Source organism: Aethalodelphis obliquidens, unplaced genomic scaffold (genome assembly GCF_003676395.1).
Source record: "Aethalodelphis obliquidens isolate GAN/ISIS:26980383/991018 unplaced genomic scaffold, ASM367639v1 scaffold130, whole genome shotgun sequence".
In the NCBI taxonomy this organism is placed as follows: Eukaryota; Metazoa; Chordata; class Mammalia; order Artiodactyla; family Delphinidae; genus Aethalodelphis; species Aethalodelphis obliquidens.
The window spans coordinates 142,327-157,610 of NW_020838074.1; the positions used below are offsets into that span (position 1 = coordinate 142,327).

The 15,284-nt window shown below is 38.8% G+C and overlaps 1 protein-coding gene and 1 pseudogene across 3 annotated transcripts in view; both read left to right on the forward strand.

Moving 5' to 3' along the window:
• The window catches only part of ATF6 (activating transcription factor 6), a 220,362-nt gene that overhangs the window by 66,721 nt on the left and 138,357 nt on the right, over positions 1 to 15,284 (forward strand). For all 3 annotated transcript variants that reach the window (XM_027099238.1, XM_027099237.1, XM_027099240.1), the window contains one exon: positions 4,780 to 4,911. In XM_027099238.1, the coding sequence (XP_026955039.1) occupies positions 4,780 to 4,911 (132 nt within the window). The remainder of the gene's footprint in view (positions 1 to 4,779; positions 4,912 to 15,284) is intronic.
• On the forward strand, positions 133 to 706 carry LOC113616051 (glycine cleavage system H protein, mitochondrial pseudogene; annotated as a pseudogene).

Consider the following 15,284-nt stretch of genomic DNA (forward strand, 5'->3'; position numbering starts at 1 on the left):
ACACACACACACACACACACACACACACACACACACACACACACACAGTATTTGATTTTTATCTTTGAGTCTTTAGCATCAAATATGATTCCAACATAATAGGTATCTAGTACATGTTGAATAAATGAGTGAATCAGTCATTCTGGCTGCGAACGTGGCGCTGCGAGTGGCGTGGAGCGTGCGGGCCGCGCCGTCGGCAGCCTGCGCGCCATCTCTGCGCCCAACGCGCCCTGCCCGCCGCGGCCCTGGGGACTGCGGGCGGTCGCCGGCCCCGTTCTGCTGTCGGGTCGTAAATTCACAGACAAACATGAATGGGTAAGAACAGAAAACGGTGTTGGAACAGTGGGAATCAGCAATTTTGCACAGGAAGCTTTGGAAGATGTTGTTTACTGTAGTCTGCCTGAAGTTGGGACAAAATTGAACAAACGAGGAATTTGGTGCATTGGACAGTGTGAAAGCTGCTAGTGAACTCTATTCTCCTCTATCAGGAGAAGTAACTGAAATTAATGAAGCTCTAGCAGAAAATCCAGGACTTGTCAACAAATCTTGTTATGAAGATGGTTGGCTGATCAAGATGACACTCAGTAACCCTTCAGAACTAGATGAACTAATGAGTGAAGAAGCCTATGAGAAATACATAAAATCTATTGAGGAGTGAAAATGGAACCACTAAATAAACTAGTTTGAAACAACTTAAAAAAAAAAATCAGTCATTCTGGGAAATGTCAACATAATGCAGTGATGATGTTCTCTAATCCTGGACCCAAATCCTGGCTTTGTTAATTACTCAGAGCACTTATATTTCTGACACCAATTCCAATGTATGTTTTTCCACACCACCAAACAGTTCTCCCTAAGTGTTCTGATCACCCAGTTCCAGTGTGTGGGGAGGTTTTTCCCATACCACCAAGCAATTCTCAGACACTAGCTGGGTGTCCTACAATTAAACTTAATTCTGACACAGACAGTGTGGAGATAGTGTCAAATCCCACAGGTTAAGTGCTCAGTCCTACAAGAGTTACCCTACACCCCCTTCAGGCATCAATCGCTAATCCAAGTTGTCACCTGTGCTTCTGGCTAACGGGCTATAGATCAGAGGTTCCCATGACCTCAGGTTCAATTAATTTGCTATAGTGGCTCACAGAAGTCAGAGAAACGCTTTACTTACTAGAGTACCTGTTTATTATAAAGAGATATAACTCAGGAACAGCCAAATGGAAAAGCTGCATAGGGCAAGGTATGGGGGAATGGACAGGGAACTTCCATGCCCTCTTCAGGCTCACCACTGTCCCTGAATCTTCACCAACCCAGATGCTCCCTGAATCCCTTCCTTTTGGGTTTTAATGGAGGCTTCATGACAGAGACAGGTTGATTAAGTCATTGGCCACTGGTGATTGAGCTCAATCTCTTGCTCCTTTCCCCTCCCTGGAGTTGGGGGGTGGTGGGTGGGACTGAAAGTTCCAACTCTCTATTCTTATGGTTCTCTCTATCCTTGGGTAACCTAGGGCCTTCCAGCTCACCTCATTGACATAGCAAAAGGCACCTTTATGGGTCTTATCACTTGGGAAATTCCAAGGGTTTTAGGAGCTCTGTGCCAGGAAAATGTTGTGACCAAATATATATTTCTTTTTATAAATCACCATATCACAGCATGACTTGGGCAAACTGTTTAAACTCTTTGAGCCTCAACTTTCTTTGAGTTTTCATTCCTTAGCACATAGTAGGTGCTCAAAAAATAGTTGCTGCTGTCATACTGTATTTGCATCTTAGAAGAACGTTTAACAGTCTTGTAATATCTCTGTGGTCAAGACAGGGAATTTTGGTCTAGGATATATTACAATTAATTCATAAGTGGTTTAACTTGTGTTTTTACAAACTTGGAAGGCGCTCCCTGGGAGCATGCTGCAGGGCTCAATTTCTTGGCTCTGTTCTTTTCGATATCTTAATGACAACTCAGTTGAGGATGTTGATGGTATGTTGTTCCTTGCTTAGAAGGAGAATTTCTTTTGCTAATTAGGATTCTAGAAGTTCTTGAATGATATTTTAAGAGGAATGTGATGTAAATTATTCAGCTGGAAAAAGCTCAATTATATAACTTCAGAATTGGAAGTGAGAGAGAAGAGGAAAGGAAGGGAAGGTAATAGTCCAAAATCAGTTTGTGAGAACAGTTGGAGTTTTAATTATACCAGCCTCAATATAGAGTATGATGTAACTGCCAAAAAAGCCTACCTGGTATTAGGTATATTGGTGGAAGAATAATATTTAGAACATGGGAAGGAATTACCCCATTCCATTCTATAATGGTCATACTACCTCAGAAGTGTTGTGGCCAGTTCTGGACCCATCTCTGAGAAACATATTGAGAGGGAAGTGACCAAATATGCTGAAGGGTCCTAAGACTGTACTCTAAAGAGGAACATATGGAAGAAACTAAAGCCTTGAAAAAGAAAGCCTGGAGTGAGGGGCGGGGGATGTTAGGTGTCTTTGGACATTGGAAGAAGGCTTGCTTAGACTTGTCTGAATAGCCGCAGAGTCCAGAACTAGTACCAAGACTGGTGGTACTAGTTAAAGCATTTCTAGTTATAAAAAAAAAAAAAAAAAAAGAGGACCCTATTGAAGTGAATCCCAGGGAGGGACAACCCAGAATTTGCTCCCCTCCCAAACACCGTTCCTTCCCAGGAGCTTTAGCTCAACACTGTCCAATGGAAATAAAGTGTGGGTGGGCCGCATACGCAATTCTTAAATAGGGTGATAGAGCTTCTTCTAGGGATTGGCGGGGTTGAGGGAGTACTTCCAGCAAACAGGAATGTTACTATGTGGATATTTCACTAATGCAATGGAGGGGTGGGCCAGTAGGGGGTGAATTAATTGAGATGCTGTAAACTGGCGGGAAAGTTCTTAACTTTGATTTTGTTTACTGCATACTTTCCTAAGTAAAATTTTTAGCATTACACTTGAAAGGATTAAAAAGTAAACACTTTTCAAAAACATAAATTTCAAAAAGAAAAAATATATTCTGCAGTTATCATCACATTCTTCATTTGGCTTCCCAACAAAATTGTTCACTGCTTATCTCATGTTTTCTAAAATACTCACCAAACTAAGTTTTCCTGAGTTTACTTGGACATTCCATTAGACCTTTTACCTCGTTTGCAGAAGGGTTTATACTGTTTGTGACCACTCAGGTAAACACTGTCTGAAAAATACAATCGTAACAAAATGTAGCCTCAGTTGTAGCAAAATTAAATTTTATACAATGATCATAATTTGGTGATACACTTTTGAAGAGTTTGTAGTATGCCAGAGTGCCACAGCATACCTGTGAGAACCACTGGAAGGCAGTGATTCTGGAGGTAAAGAATTGAGGAGAATAGGGAACATAATAAGATATCAGAAAAAGAGTCTAGGGAGGTGTACCTGCTTTTTGCTTCCACCTAACATCCCTTTCCCCAAATTTGGAGGCAAATTACTAAACCCCAAAGAAATCCTTTTCTCTTAGAATCACAGGACCCTTAACTGTGACGTTCTCGTCAGCCTTATTTTCCTCCTCTACTTCATCCCTCTAAATAGAATCTGGTATCCCTTCTTTTGTGCTTTTCTAGGGAAATTCCCTTTGTGTTGAATTTCAAGAAGATTATGACTAGTGTAAGTTATATGTGTGGCATTGTAAAATTAAACACACACACAAGATATCTTATTGATGAGCCAAATTTCTAAGCCCTTGATTAATGAGCTAAAAGTGTTGGGACTTCCCTGCTGGCACAGTGGTTAGGAATCCGCCTGCCAATGCAAGGGACTCGGGTTTGAGCCCTGGTCCAGGAAGATTCCTACATGCCACGGAGCAACTAAGCCCATGCGCCACAACTACTGAGCCTGTGCTCTAGAGCCCGCAAGCCGCAACTAGTGAGCCCACGTGCCATAACTACTGAAGCCTGTGCGCCTAGAGCCCGTGTTCCGCAACAAGAGAAGCCACGACAATGAGAAGCCTGTGCACCTTAACGAAGAGTAGCCCCCGCTCACCGCAACTAGAGAAAGCCCACGCACAGCAGCAAAGACCCAACACAGCCATAAATAAATGAATGAATGAATAAATAAAAGTGTTAAATAACTATTGCAGTATTTGATTGATATTGATATACATATGTTTGCCCCAAATACATGAAGAAGTAATTAGGGAGAGTGGGGAGAAAGAAGTAAGTAGGAAACTTTCATAGACATTTAAAAAAATTTCTGTTAGCTTTATTTGATAGCCTGCCTTCTGGGATTGTGAAAATCTAAAGAATTTGGCTGTTGATAGAAAAATTCCCATTTCATTTGAAGTATTTCCTCATTGAAAATAATCAGTTTGCAGCATCTAAGACTTCTTAGATGTTATTCCAGTTATTATCTGAGTTTAGAATTCGTTTATATGTACCTATTTCTACTTTTTATGTACGTGTTTCTACTTTTTTTAATATATATATATATATATATATATACACACACACATAATTATAGTTTTTAAAGCATATAGAATACTGACTTTGTCTAAACAGGTTATAAATAAGGTACTTCTATACTTATAAAAATTATTTTCAAAATTATTTTTCATATATGTACAGGATGCCAAGCTAGGGATTTGACCATATCAGTAAGCTGTTTTGACTTGCTTCTATGCCTAGTATTCTTGCTGTGTGTATAGAGCTACAAAAGAATTTTGATTTGCTTCAGAGCTACACGTAGGATGTGTATGTATGACATTTTTATTTCAATTATTTCTTAACATTTTAAAATTTTCAGTATGTTGGAACGAGATTCCAGGAGGATGAATCCTGGTGTGAACCCTACAAATCAAAGGAGGCATCTTCTAGGATTTTCTGCTAAAGAGGAGCAAGACACATCAGATGGTGTCATCCAGAAAAACAGCTACAGGTTAGATTTACATCTAAATTGTTTATACACATTTTTAACTAGTAGAACAAACGAGTTACAAGGACAGTCATTAAATTTACTCTTAAGATCAGTTCTAAGAATAAATATACTTTTTAAAAGCTGTCCCAGTTTCAGAATTCTTATAGAGATGTGACCTTAAAAATCTCAGTTTGTGTGCACTAATATACAAATTGAAACACATATAATATATACATATTATATTGTATATAATGTCTTTAATATAGTTATTTTATTGTCTGTCATATGTTTATACATATAATGTATTTAATATTTGTTACTATATCATCTGTGATAGATATGATTTGGTGGAATGATATGGTTGAATCTGTTTGTAGTCATTAGGTAAAATCATTTATACTTGTTTATTGTGATTTTTGTTGAATCTCCTTCCCTTGTTATAATTTAATTCAGTCTTGGTAAATTTCCATATAGCTTCTCAATAGTAAAAGACTTAACTCTATGAAAATACAATTTCTCTGTTATGTCAACTAGAAGAAGGTTATAGTGGACCTTCTCAGACCTGTATACTTCTTGATAAACATTTCCCTGTGTTATTTGTAATTGTTATTACAGCCAAATGGAGCTAGGTCCTTGACTAACAAGGCAAAGGGAGGTCATAGTGTGGCAACTGTGGCACAGAATAATGCTTGAAAATCATTAAAGATTTGTTTACTCTTAACTAAGGTTTTACAGGCCAAAGGCCATAGGAGAATCATTCTCCTGATTTTTACTTTGTTACACCCATACCATTTAATGAGATTATTACCATAGTCCTTCAGGCGTGTCTTCATTTAGTCTTCCTGGAAAAAATGCTAGTATTCATTTTTTTTTTTTAGGAAGCTGCAGTGTGCAAAGTACTGTGCTAAATGTGGCAGAGGATCCAAAGAATTATATGGTAGTGACTGTAATGCAACATAGAATGTGATAGATGCCATGATGTTGGAAAACCTAACATTTCCTGCCTTTTTTTTTTACATGCCCAAATTAGCCATGCTTCTTAAATACTGATCTTAGTGATCATATAAGAGTGTCCCTGAATATTGCTAGAGTTTAATAGAATTTTTAATTTACTAAATAATTTTTCCAAGTTTGCCCTACATGTCTTGTAATTTTGAGTTCTGTTGTTGTCTACGTGAGATCCAGCAAAGGTTACATTTTTAATAGCTAGTCTTTGGATGTGTGAGAGTTGAGACTGTGCCACTTAGGTTGTATAGCTTGTTGCTAAAAATGGAATGAGATTAGACACCAGAAATTACGGTTCAGGTAAGCTTGACAAGAATATTACTTATTTTGCACTAACTACAATAAATAGAAGCCTTCACTTATTATATGTCCTTGTTAGAGTAAGGTAATATGGTGGTTCCCAGAAAGCACAGTACACTGATTGTACTAGTTCAAACTAGAGGTCTGGATGGCTTTTAGGCTGTAATTTATCAGCTTCCAAAGTAGTGCATGAAATGCAAGCCATCTCTCTGTCCCTGACCCCAGAGTCACCACTGCCTGTGCATAATCTGGGTTACCGGTCTTAGTAAAAAATGGATGTGATTATTGATCCTTGTAAAGGTTACGTGTAAGTCTCTTGAAATATCTGAGGTTATTATTGAGGCACTTGGGAGATTTAGGTGTTGGTCCATTATTTGATGTTCTTTCTTTTATTATTATAAATACTGAATAACAGATACGAAAAACATGTTTGTGAAACATTTGAAAGCACCGAGTATGAATTTGTTTTAAACTGAATTTTAGGTAGTTTATTTACACTCAGCCATGACATTTGTGTTTATTTTTTTAATGCAGCTTATTTTATGTTATGTTTCATTTTTTAGGAGAGTTACGAGAACTGGTTCAAATAAAAAAGTAGATTCTTTTTATTTATATATATATTTTTTGCGGTACGCGGGCCTCTCACTGTTGTGGCCTCTACCTTTGCGGAGCACAGGCTCCTGACGCGCAGGCTCAGCGGCCATGGCTCGTGGGCCCAGCCGCTTCGCGGCATGTGGGATCTTCTCGTACCGGGGCACGAACCCGTGTCCCCTGCATCGGCAGGTGGACTCTCAACCACTGCGCCACCAGGGAAGCCCAGGAGTAGATTCTTAATGTTGTAATTTATAATATTGCATTTGCCTTTTATTTAATAATTAACTGCATATATTTTTTCAGTCTTAGAAATGTGTGGTATATAAGTAATATGACCATATAGTTTGTCAACCAAACTGAGGCACTTATAAGAATGAAAGGTGGTGCTAGTAATATTTATGTCAGGACGTCAGGCATAAATCAGGACTGTTTTAGATAAAGGGAAAAGGATGGTCACGCTACACATAAGGCATCAGCCAGAACCTGTAGTCCAGGAATTCTCAGTAACTCTAGCTCCTTAATACTGTCCTTCACTTTAGTGATTTATTTGTTGAAATTTTTTCTATTGGTATGGAATGGTTTGCAGGCAGCCTAGAACCCTGACCATCTCAGGACTAGTGTGGATCTATTTGCCTCCAGATTGCATGTTGGCTTAGGTTCTCCCTTTTCTTTCCCCTTCAACTCCACCCAGTCCCTTTCCTGGTATTTTTCCTATCAGATTTTTTTTTCTTTTCCAAAGAATATTTTTGGCTGATAGAACAAAGCCAGTCAGCACAGATGTGCGGAAATCATTACTAGAGTTTATCACATGGAAATAAAATTATAAATCAGAATTATATTTTCAATAGTACTTTTAGACTTTGCTGATGGACTTAAGCATTTGTATTTTAGGCCTGATTTTTTTTTTTTTTTTTTTTTGCGGTACGCGAGCCTCTCACTGCTGTGGCCTCTCCCGTTGCGGAGCACAGGCTCTGGACGTGCAGGCTCAGCGGCCATGGCTCACGGGCCCAGTCGCTCCACGGCATGTGGGATCTTCCCGGACTGGGGCACGAACCCGTGTCCCCTGCATCGGCATGTGGACTCTCAACCACTGCGCCACCAGGGAAGCCCAGGCCTGATTTTTAAAATAACAAATATGTGACAGATCTTTGTTCTTGACAGTTTTTTTGTTTGTTTTGTTTTTGTTTTTGTTTTTTTTTTTAGTGTGGCAAACAGCCTTTTCTTATAAGCATTCAGAATTTACCAAGTGCAAGGCAGAGTTTTTTTTTCTTCTCCCTCAGCAGCTAGTTTAGGCTGATTTCCTTTTGTGTGTGCAGTCATTACTTATGTACCACCATCTCTGTTTTATTTCAAATAACCCTAACAGGCAGAAGAAAGGACATCAAGAATGTTTCTGGTGCAACCTGTAGGGAAGAATCATCTATATACCCTCAGCTGTTGCTTTTTTCCCCTTGTATGTGGCATACATAGAAGTCTCTGACTTTTATCTTGAAGTTAGTTTTCCACTCTGCCAAAATTATTTTTGTCAAGGGGGCCAGTGAATTCAGCACTGTTAAATTCAGTGAAAACTTGTTTTCATCTCACTTGACCTTTCCTCAGCACTTGGCTGTGTAGATCACTCCTCCTTGAAGCATTCTCCTTTTGTATTGCTACATTTTTAGTTTCCTCTTTTTCATCGGCTCTGTTTCATCTTTGTAGGCTCCTCCGCTATCCAGATCTTAAGGCTTGGAACTGTGAACATTTTTGTCTTCTTTCTGCCATAATTTAGCACACAATCCATTTCTATATATCCTGATGACTCTTGAATTTATGTTTCCCGTCCAGACTTCTGAGTCTCCAGAGTCATATATCCAGTAGTTTCCTTGAATTCTCTTTTAACATTTCAAACTTAACACCTGCACGGTGAAACTTGAGGTCCTTCTCCATATACTGTTTCCACCCACTTGTCTACAATAGGCTTCTTTTTTTTTTTCTGTTTTTTTAACATCTTTATTGGAGTATAATTGCTTTACAATGGTGTGTTAGTTTCTGCTTTATAACAAAGTGAATCAGCTATACATACACATATATCCCCATATCTCTTCCCTCTTGCGTCTCCCTCCCACCCTCTCTATCCCACCCCTCTAGGTGGTCACAAAGCACCGAGCTGATCTCCCTGTACTATGTGGCTGCTTCCCACTATCTATCGGTTTTACATTTTGTAGTGTATATATGTCCATGCCACTCTCTCGCTTTGTCACAGCTTACCCTTCCCCCTCCCCATATCCTCAAGTCCATTCTCTAGTAGGTCTGTGTCTTTATTCCTGTCTTACCCCTAGGTTCTTCACGACATTTTTTTTTCTTAAATTCCATATATATGTGTTAGCATATGGTATTTGTCTTTCTCTTTCTGACTTACTTCACTCTGTATGACAGACTCTAGTTCCATCCACCTCATTACAAATAGCTCAATTTCGTTTCTTTTTATGGCTGAGTAATATTCCATTGTATATATGTGCCACATCTTCTTTATCCATTCATCCGATGATGGACACTTAGGTTGTTTATCTCCTGGATATTGTAAATAGAGCTGCAATGAACATTTTGGTACATGACTCTTTTTGAATTATGGTTTTCTCAGGGTATATGCCCAGTAGTGGGATTGCTGGGTCGTATGGTAGTTCTATTTGTAGATTTTTTTTTAACATCTTTATTGGAGTATAATTGCTTAGCAGTGGTGTGTTAGTTTCTGCTTTATAACAAAGTGAATCAGTTATACATATACATATGTTCCCATATCTCTTCCCTCTTGTGTCTTCCTCCCTTCCACCCTCCCTATCCCACCCTTCCAGGCGGTCACAAAGCACCGAGCTGATCACCCTGTGCTATGTGGCTGCTTCCCACTAGGTATCTACCTTACGTTTGGTAGTGTATATATGTCCATGCCACTCTCTCGTTTTGTCACAGCTCACCCTTCCCCCTCCCCATATCCTCAAGTCCATTCTCCAGTAGGTCTGTGTATTTATTCCTGTCTTACTCCTAGGTTCTTCATGACATTTTTTTTCTTAAATTCCATATATATGTGTTAGCATATGGTATTTGTTTTTCTCTTTCTGACTTACTTCACTCTGTGTGACAGACTCTAGGTCTATCCACCTCATTACAAATAGCTCAATTTCGTTTCTTTTTATGGCTGAGTAATATTCCATTGTATATATGTGCCACATTCTTTATCCATTCATCCGATGATGGACACTTAGGTTGTTTCCATCTCTGGGCTATTGTAAATAGAGCTGCAATGAACATTTTGGTACATGACTCTTTTTGAATTATGGTTTTCTCAGAGTATATGCCTAGTAGTGGGATTGCTGGGTCATATGGTAGTTCTATTTGTAGTTTTTTAAGGAACCTCCCTACTGTTCTCCATAGTGGCTGTATCAATTTACATTCCCACCAGCAGTGCAAGAGTATTCCTTTTTCTCCACACCCTCTCCAGCATTTACTGTTCCTAGATTTTTTGATGATGGCCATTCTGACTGGTGTGAGATGATATCTCATTGTAGTTTTGATTTGCATTTCTCTAATGATTAATGATGTTGAGCATTCTTTCATGTGTTTGTTGGCAGTCTGTATATCTTCTTTGGAGAAATGTCTATTTAGGTCTTCTGCCCATTTTTGCATTGGGTTGTTTGTTTTTTTGTTACTGAGCTGCATGAGCTGCTTGTAAATTTTGGAGATTAATCCTTTGTCAGTTGCTTCATTTGCAAATATTTTCTCCCATTCTAAGGGTTGTCTTTTGGTCTTGTTTATGGTTTCCTTTGCTGTGCAAAAGCTTTGAAGTTTCATTAGGTCTCATTGGTTTATTTTTGTTTTTATTTCCATTTCTCTGGGAGGTGGGTCAAAAAGGATCTTGCTGTGATTTATGTCATAGAGTGTTCTGCCTATGTTTTCCTCTAAGAGTTTGATAGTTTCTGGCCTTACATTTAGGTCTTTAATCCATTTTGAGCTTAGTTTTGTGTATGGTGTTAGGGAGTGGTGTAATTTCATTCTTTTACATGTAGCTGTCCTGTTATCCCAGCACCACTTATTGAAGATGCTGTCTTTTCTCCATTGTATATTCTTGCCTCCTTTATAAAAAATAAGGTGACCATATGTGCATGGGTTTATCTCTGGGCTTTATGGCCTGTTCCATTGATATATATTTCTGTTTTTCTGCCAGTACCATACTGTCTTGATTACTGTACCTTTGTAGTATAGTCTGAAGTCTGGGAGCCTGATTCCTCCAGCTCCATTTTTCTTTCTCAAGATTGCCTTGGCTATTCGGGGTCTTTTGTATTTCCATACAAATTGTGAAATTTTTTGTTCTAGTTCTGTGAAAAATGCCAATGGTAGTTTGATAGGGATTACATTGAATCTGTAGATTGCTTTGGGTAGTAGAGTCATTTTCACAGTGTTGATTCTTCCAATCCAAGAACTTGGTATATCTCTCCATCTGTTAGTATCATCTTTAATTTCTCTCATCAGTGTCTTATAGTTTTCTGCATACAGGTGTTTTGTCTCCTTAGGTAGGTTTATTCCTAGGTATTTTATTCTTTTTGTTGCAAAGGTAAATGGGAGTGTTTCCTTAATTTCTCTTTCAGATTTTTTATCATTAGTTTATAGGAATGCAAGAGATTTCTGTGAATTAATTTTGTATCCTGGTACCTTACCAAATTCATTGATTAGCTCTAGTAGTCTTCTGGTAGCATCTTTAGGATTTTCTGTGTATAGTATCACATCATCTGCAAAGAGTTAAAGCTTTACTTCTTTTTTCTGATTTGGATTACTCTTATTTCTTTTTCTTCTCTGATTGCTGTGGCTAAAACTTCCAAAACTATGTTGAATAATACTGGTGAGAGTGGACACTCTTGTCTTGTTCCTGATCTTAGGGGAAATGGTTTCAGTTTTTCACCATTGAGAACGATGTTGGCTGTGGGTTTGTCATATATGGCCTTTATTATGTTGAGGGAAGTTCCCTCTGTGCCTACTTTCTGGAGGGTTTTTATCATAGATGGGTTTTGAATTTTGTTGAAAGCTTTTTCTGCATCTATTGAGATGATCATATGGTTTTTCTCCTTCAGTTTGTTAATATGGTTTATCACATTGATTGATATGCATATATTAAAGAATCCTTGCATTCCTGGGATAACCCCACTTGATGTGTATGATCCTTTTATTTTATTTTTTTATTTCTTTTGAAACCTTTATTGGAGTATAATTGCTTTACAGTGGTGTGTTATTTTCTGCTTTATAACAGGGTGAATCAGCTATACATATACATTTATCCCCGTATCTATTCCCTCTTGTGTCTCTCTCCCTCCCACTCTCCCTATCCCACTCCTCTAGGTGGTCACAAAGCACCGAGCTGATCTCCCTGTGCTATGCAGCTGCTTCCCACTAGCTATCTATTTTACATTTGGTAGTGTTTATATTTCCATGCCATTCTCCTACTTTGTCCCAGCTTACCCTTCCCACTCCCCATGTCCACAAGTCCATTCTCTTGTAGGTATGAGTCTTTATTCCCATCCTGCCCCTAGGTTCTTCATGACCATTTTTAAAAAATTTTAGATTTCATATATATGTGTTAACATGTGGTATTTGTTTTTATCTTTCTTACTTACTTCACTTTGTATGACAGACTCTAGGTCCATCCACCTCACTACAAATAACTCAATTTTGTTTCTTTTTATGGCTGAGTCATATTTCATTGTATATATATACCACATCTTCTTTATCCATTCATCTGTCGATGGACACTTAGGTTGCTTCCATGTCCTGGCTATTGTAAATAGAGCTTCAGTGAACATTGTGGTACATGACTCTTTTTGAATTATGTTTTTCTCATTGCCTTATGTATTGAGGTGCTTCTTTATTGGGTGCATAAATATTTACAATTCTTATATCTTCTTCTTGGATTGATCCCTTGATCATCATGTAGTGTCCTTCTTTGTCTCTTGTAATAGCCTTTATTTTAAAGTCTATTTTGTCTGATATGATAATTGCTACTCCAGCTTTCTTTTGATTTCCATTTGCCTGGAATATCTTTTTCCATCCCCTCACTTTCAGTCTGTATGTGTCCCTAGGTCTGAAGGGGGTCTTTTGTAGACACCATATATACGGGTCTTGTTTTTGTATCCATTCAGCCAGTCTGTGTCTTTTGGTGGGAGCATTTAATCCATTTACATTTAAAGTAGTCATTGATATGTATGTTCCTATTCGCATTTTCTTAATTGTTTTGGGTTTGTTATTATAGGTCTTTTCCTTCTCTTGTGTTTCCCGCCTAGAGAAGTTCCTTTAGCATTTGTTGTAAAGCTGGTTTGGTGGTACTGAATTCTCTTAGCTTTTGCTTGTCTGTAAAGATTTTAATTTCTCCGTTGAATCTGAATGAGGTCCTTGCTGGGTAGAGTAGTCTTTGTTGTAGGTTTTTCCCTTTCATCACTTTCAATATGTTTTGCCACTCCCTTCTGGCTTGCAGAGTTTCTGCTGAAAGATCAGCTGTTAACCTTATGGGGATTCCCTTGTATGTTATTTGTTCTTATTCCCTGCTGCTTTTAATATGTTTTCTTTGTATTTAATTTTCAGTAGTTTGATTAATATGTGTCTTAGCGTGTTTCTCCTTGGATTTATCCTGTATGGGACTCTGTGTGCTTCCTGGACTTGATTAACTATTTCCTTTCCCATTTTAGGGACGTTTTCAACTATAATCTCTTCAAATATTTTCTCAGTCCTTTTCTTTTTCTGTTCTTTTTCTGGGACCCCTATAATTCAAATGTTGGTGAGTTTAATATTGTCCCAGAGGTCTCTGAGACTGTCCTCAATTCTTCTCATTCTTTTTTCTTTATTCTGCTCTGCAGGAGTTATTTCCACTATTTTATCTTCCAGGTCACTTATCCGTTCTTCTGCCTCAGTTATTGTGCTATTGATTCCTTCTAGAGAATTTTAAATTTCATTTATTGTGGTGTTCGTCATTGTTTGTTTGCTCTTTAGTTCTTCTAGGTCCTTGTTAAATGTTTCTTGTATTTTCTCCATTCTGTTTCCAAGATTTTGGTTCATCTTTACTATCATTACTCTGAAATCTTTTTCAGGTAGACTGCCTATTTCCTTTTCATTTGTTTGGTCTGGTGGGTTTTTACCTTGCTCCTTCATGTGTTGTGTGTTTTTCTGTCTTCTCATTTTGCTTATCTTACTGTGTTTGGGGTCTCCTTTTCGCAGGCTGCAGGTTCGTAGTTCCCATTGTTTTTGGTGTCTGCCCCCAGTGGCTAAGGTTGGTTCAGTGGGTTGTGTAGGCTTCCTGGTGGAGGGTACTGGTGCCTGTGTTCTGGTGGATGAGGCTGGATCTTGTCTTTCTGGTGGGCAAGACCGTGTTTGGTGGAGTGTTTTGGGGTGTCTGTGATCTTATTATGATTTTAGGCAGCCTCTCTGCTAATGCGTGGGGTTGTGTTCCTGTCTTGCTAGTTGTTTGGCATAGGGTGTCCAGCACTCTAGCTTGCTGGTTGTAGAGTGAAGCTGGATCTTAGCGTTGAGATGGAGATCTCTGGGAAAGCTTTTGCCATTTGAAATTATGTGGAGCTGGGTCGTCTCTTGTGGACCAATGTCCTGAACTCAGCTCTCCCACCTCAGAGGCAGAGGCCTGACACCTGGCCAGAGCACCAAGACCCTGTCAGCCACATGGCTCCACAAGGATCCTGAGGGAGGCAGGCCCTTATCAGCTCAGGTGGAAACAGTGAAACTGGGTCAATCAAGTCTTGCGGTTTAGACACTGTACTGACAGAGACAACCATGCACGTGGGAGCAGCGCCATGTTCCCTCATCTCTGAGAGGACTGCTTCACCACTCGCGCACCAGACAACCCAGGATAAAATGGTTACAACAGGCTTCTTTATTTCTGTTTCTCAAGTCAGAAACCCTGGTTCCTCCCTTTCAACATGTGCTGTTGATGTTCTTTCCAAATATTATCTTGAATTGGTTCATTCTTCTTCATCTTCATTGCCACCACCTTAGTCCATAGTATCTTCATCTCTTGCCCAGATTGCTATAGATCTCTCCTAACTGGTCTCCCAGCTTCCCCTTTTGCCTCTATCAAAACTGTTTTTGGTAACAATGGCAAGGCATAAATGTAAATTAAAATATATCACTTCTCTACTTAATACCCTTTTGTGGCTTCTTATTAAATTTAGTAATTCCTTATCATAATCTGGTCTCTGTCTTTCCAACCTCATCTTGTGCCTCCCTCACTTGCTTACAACTCTTCAGCTGATGAGTATTTTTCCTTAAGTTCCTTAAATCCTCCCTTGTCCCACCTGCCTCTGTCTAGAACGCTCTTACCCCAGTTTCTATAGGTCTGGCTTCCTCTCATCCTTTATGCCTTGTCTTAAATACCATCTCCTTTTCAGACCATTTTATCTAAAGTAGGCATTGTTGTTGGTTTTCTATTTCAACCATATGCTTATTTCTTTCATAGCTCTTACCACAGTTTG